General features: G+C 39.4%; 1 protein-coding gene across 2 annotated transcripts; it reads right to left on the bottom strand.

Annotated features, from left to right (window-relative positions):
* Positions 1 to 582: 582 nt before the first annotated feature.
* On the bottom strand, positions 583 to 4,298 carry MS3_00005219 (uncharacterized protein). Of its 2 annotated transcripts, XM_051213248.1 has the most exons (9): positions 4,202 to 4,298; positions 4,109 to 4,165; positions 3,949 to 4,075; positions 3,812 to 3,901; positions 2,438 to 2,574; positions 2,375 to 2,399; positions 2,266 to 2,338; positions 1,995 to 2,229; positions 583 to 765 (listed from the first exon to the last, which is right to left on the bottom strand). In XM_051213248.1, the coding sequence occupies exons 1-9, from the start codon at positions 4,233 to 4,235 to the stop codon at positions 659 to 661; spliced, it is 885 nt and encodes a 294-aa protein (XP_051069211.1). In that variant the 5' UTR covers positions 4,236 to 4,298; the 3' UTR covers positions 583 to 658. The 2 variants fall into 2 exon arrangements, with proteins under 2 accessions (XP_051069211.1, XP_051069212.1); XM_051213249.1 differs by having other exon boundaries at positions 2,375 to 2,574; positions 4,202 to 4,267.
* Positions 4,299 to 13,706: the final 9,408 nt, after the last annotated feature.

Genomic DNA, 13,706 nt, shown 5'->3' with positions numbered 1-13,706 from the left:
TCGCCGTAACGGAGTGTGGTAACTTGAACCCAAAATCACTAAAGTTATTTTCCTCGAATCGGTAAATGGGTACATGTCTAATCCCGAAAAGTCGCATGAACCTCGAATGGTTTACCATCTTTTTTAGTCTTTTTATAATTTCGAGTCAAGAGAGACCCCGTGTACGAGGGACTCGGTACAAAAATTGTGAATCACAAAAACCGATACTACTGGGTCTCACGTACATCAAGTGTTTAAGCACTAAGAAGTGTCGATCGTGAAGTTTTAATTTATGATCCTTCTACGTCGTACTATGTGATACTCACAACTCAAGATTACCATACATAAGCACATTCCAAGCTAAACACTAAGTACACTACAATACACTAACCCAACACAGACAAAGGTACATCTAAGATAAATTGTACTAGCAATGGAGCTGTGGATTTGATATGTGAATAATCAGTTACGATAATATTACAGATATATATTTATTAGAGTCGAGAAAGGTGTGTGAAGAACCTTTACCAGTAAATGTCAAAGTCCGACAGTGCACGACAAACTCATGTCATACATAAGTAGCCCTTTGCAATATGTAAGATAGTAACCATAGCCCATAAACTTTATTGCGCATATTCGATAAAAACAAATTAACAGAAAATTATGTTTGGTTGTAAATTTAATAAGAAGACGCATCATTTTCCCCACATATCGTTACATCCATATTCATTGTATAATCTCGCTGAGTATCAGTTTGTTCGTAATTCTTATGTGGGAAACTGTAACCTAAATAGCAAAATGTGAAAGCAGTAAAGAAAACTAAACATTACGGGATGCAGGAAATGGTATTAAAATAGTTATGTCAACTTAATTGTTCTATTCACTGTGAAAACGTTACGCCGTAATCAAATTCCGACTATGAGCTTTAGAATTTTGACAGTAAATGTCTGGCCTTGCTTTTATTTATGGTCTCACATATATAAGTGGCGTCCTCTGATTAGGCTTAGTAAAACTAGACAACATGGCCTGTGTTTCAAATGCAGTGCGACTGCCTCGTAATTAATGCGATTGAGTGACAACGTAGTTACTTGGCTTCGAATCCTCAGTTTGTTACGGCCTTTTCTCTAGATAAAGTAGATTAAAAGGTTATTGCGCATACACCATAGTAATTCAAGCAATATATTAGCATCTCACTCACTAGGTACGGTTGGTTAGAAAGTTTATCAATGGCGAAGCTTACGCGCTGAAACGTCTACCCATTATGATTTTCTCCTATAAACACGTTTATCGAAAACAGATGGGTAGCGTACATGTCTAACGTTTTGAAAGGATTTACAAAAGTTTGCATAACAACGTCAAAGCAAGCTGCAAACTATTCAAATAAATAAGAAGCAAGAGATATGAAAAAACTAAAGAGTAATATAATAAGCAAGATCGAAGTTAGGTTCCCGAGAATTCAGTTAACACGGAATGTGTAAATATGTTTAGTGCAACATATAATCATAGTAGGACGGTTACGGCTTCAGAATTATACTTTTTACACCATATATAGTGATTTCTGCGATACATTTATTGCTCTCGTCAGCCTAACGATGTTTCGTAACAACTTTAAAGCTCAAGTGAGACTTGAATAGAAAGGGTGCGCTTTTGGTTTACTCTCCAAATGCATGTGATGCAATTTTAACTACGGAGTGGCAACCTAGGGATGTTTAGCATGAGCTGGGTGTAGAGCACATTGGTAAGACAAAGCGTTCGTAACAAAAGGCTTATCATATGCAGAGCCACAGATGTTGAGTGCCATACAGATGATACTTAACAACTTGACACCAAGAGTTTGGGCATTTAGAGATTTGCGTGCTAGCAGCTAGTAGTGTCCTCAGTTTCAACTCTCCAAACCGATGTCTATAATTACTGAGTGTGGTTTGAGTATTTGCGAATCTAACAATCCTAGTGAATTAATTGTAAGGTTTGGAAAATGTTCTTAACAAACATTATAGATGGGTCATAGTACTCACTTTCCTTTCTTACAAGCGATGAAATCACACTAGTATCAAGTGCAGACACGCGTAAGCGACTTGCATCCAAAACATTACATCCCTGAAATTGAGTATCTATATCACTCGACAAATTAAGTTGTTCATCGGATGAGGTGTTCGACTGGTGAGTTTTTGGAATAATCGCAGGAATCTCATCTTTTCCCGCAATGCATACATTTTTGGGGGAAGATATCCTTGTTTCTTCACTTTCTACCTGTATGTTTATGTAGAAAACTGAATTACAACTTACTGCTGATGCACTAAGTGCGTTTTTTAGTGTTTCCACAAGAGACATGTTGTAGGAACTAGATATTTCTTCGGCCCTAGTAGACGTAGTAAAGAGAATCTTGACAACTTACATTTCTCTTATCACGTCAGGGATCGCTGTGGGAAGTTTAAGGTTTGAAGAAGGAGCTACTTACCGGTCAACTTAAAGTTTTCAGCGCATTTCGCTTTCCACAACTCGATAAAGGCATGTAGCTTTTCATTTTGTGTTATATGTCGGTTGTAATCATCTAGCCTTTGTTTGTATTCCAGGATAAAGTCAGTTCTTTCTTTCCTAATGTACAGAAACTATTCATTTAGTCAAGAGAAGTCTTATTAAAACATATGCCATGAAACAGGATGCTTCCGATGCAAAAATATCTGCCTGATAATAATCACGCAAAAAAGACATAAAATTGTCCGTCCTGCACCATGTTGTTGACTGGACTGTGTTGAATCAGACCCAGCATCCGGTCGTTTATACGATCGAACTGAGAAGTCCTTGCCGCTTCGTCAGTTCATAGATGTGCACAAAATGACAAGTAGTTCTACACTTTACTTTGAGGAAAACTTTTTGTATGGGTGTTAATTATACTACCCGGACAAGATAGTATACGTTTTTAACTGGGGCTTAATGACTACCGCTTGAACCCCCCTACAGCCACAGCGACCTGGAAAGCAATACAAATACTACGTCTTCTTGCCATGTAGTTACGCGTCACAAGTGCGTGTGTTCGAATCTACTTACAACTGGACTTTAAACAGTTATCTTAAACTTAAGTATGACATTTCGAACCATTTTTATTTTGAGAAAAACGTAATGTGACAGTTTTTAAACATGCTTAGATCATTAATTAGTTTATGGAGAAGTTTCGATATTCTTGAGAGCTTGTTGTAAGTCAGCTTGACCGACTGTGGTCTTTGAGACGTCTTGTGCCCAGAAATATTATGCAAAATGAAATTTTCCGAATTTTCAACTACACAATATTAAGCAAGAACGGCAAATATGCGATTGTCAGTATTAGGCACCAGACTATGATGGATGGAACTCTGTATCCTGACTTAGTGTTATGCATCTTTCACCAGAATTCCCTCTGCCCAAAACAGCGTGACATATTGGCCAAGTCATCTAATTAGAAGGAAGTATTTGTTACGCATAAATCTAGCTATCTGTAACAATACATGTCGAATTGATAGCTATATTCGACTTTCCATATTTTTAACACAATTTCAATAACTGAAATTATTATGAGATGATGTCTTGATGTTCGCTGTAAGTTCGGGTATTACTGGTTATGAGGACAGATAATGGTACTTTGTATTCTTAGACGCGTTAATGATGGATTACTTCCTCCTTGGTCTTATTTTTTTAACAATTACAATTGTCTTAGTGCCGTTTCGGTCTTTCGGCCTCCTGAGTAATTATTTTAGGTAGGACGTAATGATTTTGCCATGTTCTACGATTATCAATTCGTTTAAGTGCATGAAACAATGTTAAACAGAGTGTAAAATGTCATGAACAATGAGCATACCTAATTCGCTCATTGCTGCTCATTATCTCTGAGAGGATCACGTTAAGGCAACGAATTTGTTCATTTATTACTTCACTGACGTCTGACAGACTACATATTATAAAATATGTTGAGAATGCGTTATTTTATGCCTGTACCCATAGCTGTTATCATCCGGCTGAAAATATGTCTCCTCTAAATTTCTTAACTCCTCCTCCAGATGCTGCTTGAACTTTTTTTGAGATTCAGCTTCTTGAGTTAGAGAAATTAACTTTTGTTGAAGATCTGTAACGATATAGAAATACAAATTAACCATACGGGATATATTGTTTTTCTCAAGCTCGACCTGACTGGAAAGTTGTTGAACTTCGATCCCTTGATAAGATATACGTCAGGAAGCTTAACATTTACCTATCTCTTTCACTAGACGGCTCAAGTCAGACATTGCTATCGCCCGCTTACTTAACGAGTATCTTTAGCCGATTAGATAAAACGTTGCAATCCGGAAGTCCAATTTTTCATTGAAGAGCTGTGGCAAATAAATTATGTTATTTTACTAGTTGTTCATAATCAAGTCAACAACCAGAAGAAAGAGAAAGCAGGAGAGTAAGCCGCTTTGTCTGATTTCGGTCCTCACTCGGAATGTGTCTGTCAGTTGTCTCTAGGAAATACTTTTTCTCGTAATACTGTTTACAGTACTCAAGGGCGGAACATCTTCGAGAGGTCTCTGAAGCATAAGAATATCTTAACCATGCAAAGGATAGGGTTAGTCTATTAGAATGAGGGTATTAGACCCTGAATAATAAGGTAAACTTCTTTTGCGCAAGCGGCGGCTACCATAATCGAGGCGCTTTGAGCCAAAAGATTCTAGTTACCAAATGAAATGTACATGCAACCGGATATGTCACACGTTGCAAGGATTAAGCATAAAAACGATCGAAACTGACCTTTTCACTTGTATACTTTAAAAAAAGCATAGGGGCTGACAGTAACAATTTGTACAAAAAGCCACGCGTGTGTCGGCTTTCTTTCCACTCTTAGCGTGCACATTTTTTGACTGTAAAAATAACAATCATTTATTCCCAAATAACAACATGTCACACAAGTTATGCTAGTTCACAGGGAAAATGATTATTATCGAATGGTGGGTTAATGACACATATCTTCCATAGCCTCGTGCATATTCTCCAAGTTCGTTTGCATTAGCGAATAGCGGGCTGAAAAAGTCAAATACAAGAATGGTTTTTGGATACATGCTTCACATATTCTCTGATGTAAACAAAGAACAAGAGCGGAGAGGCAAATCAAAGATAGCAAACGTGCATCAATTCAATTTGGCATCACTCAACATTTGTAGTCAGACAGAAAAGCCTTCTAAAGGTATATAACGAGCGTAAGTACTGTAGCGGTAAGTAAATCCCCAAAATAAATAGCTCTGTAAGGTTTCGACATTGGATGCTGACCACATTAGTTTTAATGGGCTCACCTAGCTGAAGGCGCTCGGTTTTGCATCAGCACCAGATCACGAGTGGGAACGCCGTGCTCAACAACCCCTGCAATTGCTAGCCAGATTAGATCAGACGATCCTCCATATATTGATAGCTTATCAAATATATCTTCGGACCTTCTCGCTTCTGTCTTTTGATTTCACTTGGTGGGTACGATTCATATTAGTTGTTACTGGTTAAAGTGTTGTCACACTCCGAATACCTGTGGCATCTTCGGTATCAAGCTAACACACACATAAGTCATATAAAGACGATCGCAGTCACAAGAGAATAACTGACAGTGCTTATTATATACGTGGATAAGGACTCAGGACAAATAGATAAAATGACCTGTCTGAAATCCCAAATAATCCATATGGGTATGTAACAGTAATACACACTCACATATGACCTATTCAGACAAACATGAACATGACACAATTTTCAGGTAGATGACATCAACTACATATAGACGAACTCCGCAAGTTAACCTGACGGAACAGACAATTTGGGTGAGCTAGTTAATGTGAGTTGTACTCACCTGATAAGAACGATAAAAGCATTGACGTCTCAAGTCACGAACGAGGCGCTAGCAATACACACCATATTCTTGTCTCGCGACGACAGGAGAACCGGAATAGGAGATAGAGCTGTACTGTGTCTATGTTTCTGCTTAGTAGGGTAGTGTAAACACAATAATTTGCCAGTCTTAAATCGAATTTATATGGTACGCTATGAAGCTGGAGTCTTCTAAAGAAGCCTAATGACGACAACAGATGAAACAACTGTACACTGAAAAAGTTATACCACTGTATTTGTGTTGGACCAACTCAAACTTTAGTCCTAGGAGACTTCAGTCATCGTATAGTCAACTTTGGCGAATACATGTATAACGGTAAAGATGGCTCTGTCGATGTTCGGTTTTTTGACCTAAGTGTGGAGCAAGGGTCATTCTAAAGTTTGATGTTAGAAATTCGGTCGAGAAACTAACTAGGGGTACTTCTTCTGCACTTGCATATGGTCGACTTTGCCGAGCTGAAAGAAACAGCTCCACTCATAAAACATCTCTCACTTGAAGTATTCTCATGTTTGCTGGCAAACATCATGCCATTTTTCAAAGCGAGTCTAAGTAATCAATCTTTAATCTTCCGGCTAGTGGCGCAATTTCTAATACACACAAAGGTTTTGAAAGTTCTGTTTTACGATGGTTCAAGTAATAAATTTATAGCCATAATCATCTTTTCAACTCAATAGCGTGGTTTTGGGATAGACTTTTCCGGCATCTACAATCTACTAAGTTCAGTGGATAAACGAACCACCACTTAAGGTCGCAGGAGTTTAGATGTGATATGCTTTGACTCTTAGAGATTTTTGAAAGGGTCGGTCATGTGCATCTGTTTCTGATCAGCAAAAATAATGATGGGGAGATATCAGTCTATTTATGTCTGTAGGGCAGAACATTTTGGCAACTTGAGGCTGTTTATGGTCTGATAGTATGAAACTAACCAATGGTTTTTAGGCTAATTTCCTATGCCAAATATCTCTAAGACCCGTGTTTGTAACATCGAATTGGTTTTACTCCCTACGGAGGGATCCTATTCAAAGCTAAACTGGACAATTACGCAAAATAGAAGTCCGTTGTATGTAATCAAAGCATATGGTTGTTATGAAATGCTAGCATATAACATACATGCATAAAATTAATTACCTAAATGCCAAAGTATGTTACCTTCGTCGAAAAAATAGGCATCCAACCATTATTTATCACGGAATACTGTCCTAGAAAGTTCGTCCACAACGTCGGATGCCTTCTCATGGTCAATGAGGTTAATGTATAGTGACGAGTTCCCTTCAATCGATTGTTCAACAATGATCCGTAGTATTGTGATTTGGTCTGCGCATGACCGATCCTCACGGAATCCGGTCTGTCGATCCGGAAGTTGGATATCTGCTGAATCTTTCATCCGATTCAGCAACACTCTGTTGAAAACCTTTCCTCGTACTGATAGTAGTGTGATGATTCTGTAATTCTCACACTTGCTGAGATCTTTTTTTGGTGTCCTGATGGTGTATTCTTCTTTCCAGTCTGCTGACCATTGTCCGCTCCTCAAATATTCCCGAGTAGGACGCAAAGTGTTTTTGCAGTTGCCTTTACATCTGGCTGACCACCATCTTCCTAAAGGCAAACTTGCATTATGCTGCGTTAGCAACCTTTTACTTGTTTGCTTTAATTCGTTCCTTAGGTGCCAACACACGAAGGTCAAACTGTCTTCTTTTCGGGATGCTACTGTGTTTTGATAGCGGGTATTGTTTCGAGCCCTTTTCTCTTTTTACATTATAGCAATCATATTTGCGGTTGCTTCTCCATTTTGCCTCTCCAGTATGCAGATGATTCTAAATTAGTGTAATCACTTTTCCTCATGATGTGAATAATATGTAAATTTGTATCAGTATGGAGTTCAGCAATGTTGCCCAATAGTGGTCGAAATGGTAGTTGGAGCTTAACATGCCTGAATGTGGATAGGTATACTTTGGTAATGCACCATTCAATCTATATCTTACTATAAATGGCAATGTGTTGTAGCATGGCGTCGAGTTGAGATTAACTATGAACACCACTACAAAGAAACACGTGCCAAATAGATCAGAAGGCGTAAGAAGCTCGCTCCAAATGACTCCATAAAATCCCCGAGAAGCCAAATATCAGAAGGCAATTAATGGACCAAGTCGAGTTATATTTGCTGGCGATCTCGTGGCATCGAAAGGATACCGAGATCGTGCCAGGACACAACCTTGGTTACAGAACGTAACCGAATTCGCGCGAAGTTACAATCGAAGTGTCAGTATAAGAATGGAAGCACAAAATAGCTGTCATTAGCACAGTCAAACAAAAGCACATTGAAACAAACAGTGGTACAGTTGGTTATAATAATAATTGTTTTTATTAAACCAGTCGTGTTCTCGTGATAAATGTGAGTCACTACAGGAGCCCCCCGCTAGAAAGGATTTACACTTTCGATAAATAGCGGTTTGAATCGTGGGACTGATCGGCTGACGAGCGATTGTAGGACGGAAGAATTGGCGAACAGGAAAGCGATCGTTGATCGTCGAGTTGCCAACGAAGGTCGTTTTCGGAGAACGGTACCAGGAGCGATGTGTTGTATTTATTGCTCGAGTTGGCATGCTACACCAGAGTGGTTTGTATCCAGAATCTGAAGAGGGCGTTCGTAGGGGTCCGGACCAGAAACGCTGCAGACGTAGGACGAAACCACGTTGAGCCAAAAGACCAGAAGCGACCGTAACGACCAAGTTCGAGACCAAGCGTGTGCCAAGCATTCGAAACCAATATATCGACTGAGTGCGTTGACAAGAGCATGGGTGATCAGGCCAGCTTTCGCCAAAGTTGACTGAAGTCGACGGAACCAAACGGAGATGGTTGAAGGCGTGAGCTCAGGAAACAAAAAGAAAATCAAAAAAAGAGAAGAGTGTAGCATGCAAGTAGCATAGTAATATTCTTACACCGTATCGGTTGTTGACTGTGCGACTATTCGCGGAAGCGTACGGGTAACCGTACTCGGCGACCGGAACGTGAGACAGCAGTCTCGTTCGCGTCGTGTGAGCCTGCAATCTCATCCGAAGTCAAGGGCGGCGTGGTCTGCTGATCTGGACGTGAGACTGTCGTCTCGTCCGTAGACGGTGCAGATGACGCGTGCTGTTGACTGAGACGTGAGAATGAGGTCTCAGATGTATCTAGCGTGGGACCTGAAGGAGATTTAAGGATCCCGCTAGGTTTAATAGGTCTAGCATTGAATCTCAGGTTGTCAGATAGGGCACTGTCATCGACGTGTGCTGGTTTGAGACGATCAATGCTGACGATCTCGACGCGTTCATATCGATCAACCTTGAAGGTCTTTTCGTGACGAGCGATCACGTGAAAAGGGCCTTCGTAAGGTTGTTGCCAAGGTTTGCGTACCGAATCTACTCGTACAAAAACATGTGAACAGGTAGATAACTCTCGAGAGAGAGCGACCTGTCGATGTTGTATTCGAGTTGACACCGGAGACAGCGTTCACATAAATGCAGACAGTCGACGGACGTAGTCTGATTTACCGAAATTAGGTCTGCTCCGTGGTGTGAAGAATTCTCCGGGCAGACGCAATGTCGTGCCGTATACAAGTTCAGTGGCGGAACATTGGATATCTGCCTTTAAACTCGTTCTCACCCCTAAAAGAACGAATGGTAAGGTTTCGTGCCAGTTGCCGTTTTCGTGTGCTCGTAGAACACTTTTAAGTTGGCAGTGAAACCGTTCAACTTGACCATTTGGTGCTGGGTGGTAGACGTTAATGCGTATGCGTATGCATTCCGTACCAAGCAGCCGGGTCAGCGAGGAGAATCGTTAATAGGGTAACATTTCTCGAATAAAGCGTGGAATTCATCATCACGCGAAAAAAAAGTGACAAGGGTTCGGTACACATACGTGTGAGTCTATTATATTAATACTATTCTTATCGTTATCCGTCATGTCGCGTATATTATATATTAAAAAATATGAAAATATACGACAGACGTGGATAGATAAATCATAGACTCACCGAATTGGCTTCTTTGGAAGATTTGACCAGAAGCAGAGGCGTGTTCCAAAATACGGGTCACCAATTGTAGCGTGTCCCAAACTTTGGGATCACCAATTGTAGCGTGGCGTCGAGTTGAGATTAACTATGAACACCACTACAAAGAAACACGTGCCAAATAGATCAGAAGGCGTAAGAAGCTCGCTCCAAATGACTCCATAAAATCCCCGAGAAGCCAAATATCAGAAGGCAATTAATGGACCAAGTCGAGTTATATTTGCTGGCGATCTCGTGGCATCGAAAGGATACCGAGATCGTGCCAGGACACAACCTTGGTTACAGAACGTAACCGAATTCGCGCGAAGTTACAATCGAAGTGTCAGTATAAGAATGGAAGCACAAAATAGCTGTCATTAGCACAGTCAAACAAAAGCACATTAAAACAAACAGTGGTACAGTTGGTTGTAATAATAATTGTTTTTATTAAACCAGTCGTGTTCTCGTGATAAATGTGAGTCACTACAGTGTTATCTAAGTTACACTTAATAGTGAACTTGGGACTTGAGTACTCCTACAAATAGTCCTTCGCAAAACAGGCCTCTAAACAAGCCCCCAAGTCCCGATGTCGTCTGAGTCGCATAGTTCGTAACAGTCAGTACTGACCACTTTTCCAGGTCGTCGTTTTATTGCACTACGTTGTGGATTTATCTAGAATTGTCTAACACATTGTTGAGTTTGAAATTATTGAACACTGTACTTTGGATGATTACATGACCTATCGTGAGATGCATCTGTGAAGAAAAAAAGTCGGGTACAGTTAGGTTTGTTTACGAAGAAGTTGGTATTAAGGTGTGTTTATCTGTTACACTCTTACTTCACTGATCTAGATTTAGTGATATTTGAAAGCTCAGTCTTGTGGTTGACTGTGGCGCAAACAGTCTAAAGCTCTTGGCAACACCACATATTTTGCAAACAACAGGTGCACGTCATTTTCACAGGCATGATCTACAGATTAAAATATTAGTTTACCGATAGGGCACTGCTCAGGTGGCGTTATTCGCTAGAATAAACCACTGAAAATAAGTGAAAGTATCCGTGCAGTTATACCAGCAAGGTAATAAATAGGCTTGTATGTCGGTACCGTACTATGAGCTTAGTGCTGTTATGTGTTTAAAGATAGAACCTCGTGCAAACAGTGACCTTGTTGAGCCCACATACGTCTCAAGTTATGAATTGTCATATTAAAATCGTGGTGTTCCCAAGTGTTTGTGCAATCGCACTTTAAAAAGTCTACAAATGTTGTTAAGTGGAGATTCAAGAGGACCCAATATAAACCATGACCATGAAAACCGCATACGCCATGTCTGCGTTCCACGCGTATGGAGAAGCTCCGTGGCCGTGCATTGCAAACGCGATCTGAAAAAAGAGGAACAAAGGATAAGCAAGGAATTCGGGTATAAAAGCTTGGTAATTCTAACCGTTTGTAGCTTGATGGACTAAGATATGGCGGATCTGTAGATAGAACTCATACTAGCCGCTATTGCTAGAATGAATCGTAGTTAAAGCGCCTTCAGATAAAAGAATGCAGCAATAAAGAGTAATGAGTTGTGACATGTAACAAGGTGGAATGGGTTCGAATAATTGAGGGGAAGTTAAAGTAAGAGTAGATAAGGCTATTCATTAGGATAGACAGTGCATCAAAAGAGAGTAGACGTTTAAAAAAACCGGTAAGCCCAAAATAGTGGTATTGGTTTGCCCAGCTTATTTGACAGATAACCGTTTAATGCCATGAGACAGTTTACGTCTGAATCGTGTGTGAATGTTGGTACTACTAAGTAGTGGTGTGCACGAAAAGTAATACAGCCCATAATTACGATAGGACAGTTTATATCTTTACTCAATAGCGTAAATATTGGTTCAGAATCCACATGTAGTTGTTAACAGAAGTTCTGCTTTGATTCGGGTATCTAAAAGTTCAAATAAGAGTTATGGAACAATGAATCGGATCGAAGGTCAATAGATCCGTGTTTGTTCTGCTACAGAGTCGGAAATGTGAAAGATATGAACACCAGAGTTCTATAGTTTCATGAAGTCAATTGCACTGGGTGTTAGTAGTATAAGTAGAGATCATCAGTGTGATTTATTTAAGGTGTCCGAACAGACGACTAAGATCATTTTATGCTATTTGTGATGGTGTTGAATCAGTTATGGAGATGAAAAAAGTACGTTTAGTTGTTATTTGTCACCCTGTCAAACATTCCATTGACTGCATAACTTCACTCATAAAACAGAAGACAATGACGAATGAGACTAATTCTAACGGCACTAACAAAATTAGAAAGAGGAATGTTGTTGCGCGAGTCTTTGATGCATTCAAGCAAGCTAACAGTCCTTGAACGGCAACCCATTTTCACAACTATTTGTCAGGCTTAGATAATTTGCACCTGGAAAGCGTGTGACACTACATATGTCTTCTGTGATCTACCAAATCAACTATGTTTTGTGAGTTTATGCAAAACCGATCGGAATTATAACAACGTATTAGTACACATATGAAAAGCTTACCATAGAAGTGGAAGAGTGACTATGTGAAACTGAACAACAAAAATGTGAACACTACTCAGTCAAACTTCATCTGAGCAAAGTTTCCCTTTACATATATACGGAATACTTCGAGTAAATCACTTCCCGATGGAGCATGTCTCAATGTTGCTGCCAGAAAATATAATAAGAGCTTCACGACTGAACCATATAGTTCTAAGAACACAGGGGCTTCTACTACTTCCAAACAAACTGAGGTGTTTGGATTACGCATAGTACCAAGTGGAAAGTCAGATACTTCTCGTTTTTCACAGATAAATTGAGAGCGTAATGCTTTCACTGAACACGATTCATAAATGAGCAATACTCCTAGGCTACACACCCGGGATGTTCAGACGGATTAAACAATCCAGTTTACATTGTTTGAAGCAGATAAGCTGATAAAAGACACCAAATTATCACTGGTCAGAATAAAAGAAAAGTGATTTTTTGTTAATTAGGGAACTCTGTTTTATGTTTCACAAGATAGAACAAGAGTATTAATCTAAAGAGCAACAACAGAACCAGAGAAATAGTGATTGAGGCCACGAAGAATTAAAATTACCCTAATCTTTAAAACCACGTAATCAAGTGGAACTTAAGATGAATCAGATGTGTATTTGTCACAAAAAGTAACAGTCTCATCTGGATTAAAACCTGAACAACACATGTGATTGAAAGAGGTAAAATGATAAATCGACATTTGGAGGTAAGAATAAATAGTTGTTGTTGTATTACATATATACATCGGAAGATTTTCACACACAAGCAAACTCATGATAAAAGATCATGAACGTTTAAAACGTTTGACTGTTATAAGGTTTTCAGGTGGTTATTACTTACTGATGGGCTTTCCAGGCTGTAAGATGCAGTGGTATTGGTTTCTTTGAATCTGAGCTCATAATTAATGCGAAGATTTACATCCAATATATAACACCAAGTGAAGGTCAACAATGGTGAACACGCGGACAATTAATCAAAATAGCATGGCTCGGTTATCCTATATAACCTCTTGGTTTTCATATCAACTGCATTACTCTCTTTCCAGCTCAGATGTGTTAATCGGAAGTGCTAAACATCTCATTATTGATTATCATATAGGAAAAGTCACTGTAAAGAATGATGTGACTTCCACGTAAGATCTCGTAGATTAGGTTGTCACACTGTGACAAATATGCAATTTCGGGATTAGGTTTGTTATTCTGGCTACAAGGATAGGTACACTAATACCGCACTAGTCCACAATTATACATTAGCGAACCCGACCATACGATGTAA

Source organism: Schistosoma haematobium, chromosome 3 (assembly GCF_000699445.3).
Source record: "Schistosoma haematobium chromosome 3, whole genome shotgun sequence".
Classification (NCBI taxonomy): Eukaryota; Metazoa; Platyhelminthes; class Trematoda; order Strigeidida; family Schistosomatidae; genus Schistosoma; species Schistosoma haematobium.
This window is presented reverse-complemented; position numbering and strand designations above follow the sequence as displayed.

Excerpts from the sequence above, each read along its gene's own strand:
- MS3_00005219 (XM_051213248.1), bottom strand. The coding sequence starts at position 4,235 with ATGTCTGACTTGAGCCGTCTAGTGAAAGAGATAG. Across the intron at positions 2,339-2,374 it reads CCTGACGTGATAAGAGAAAT|GGCCGAAGAAATATCTAGTT; the intron begins GTAAGTTGTCAA and ends TACGTCTACTAG. Across the intron at positions 2,230-2,265 it reads ACGCACTTAGTGCATCAGCA|GTAGAAAGTGAAGAAACAAG; the intron begins GTAAGTTGTAAT and ends ATAAACATACAG.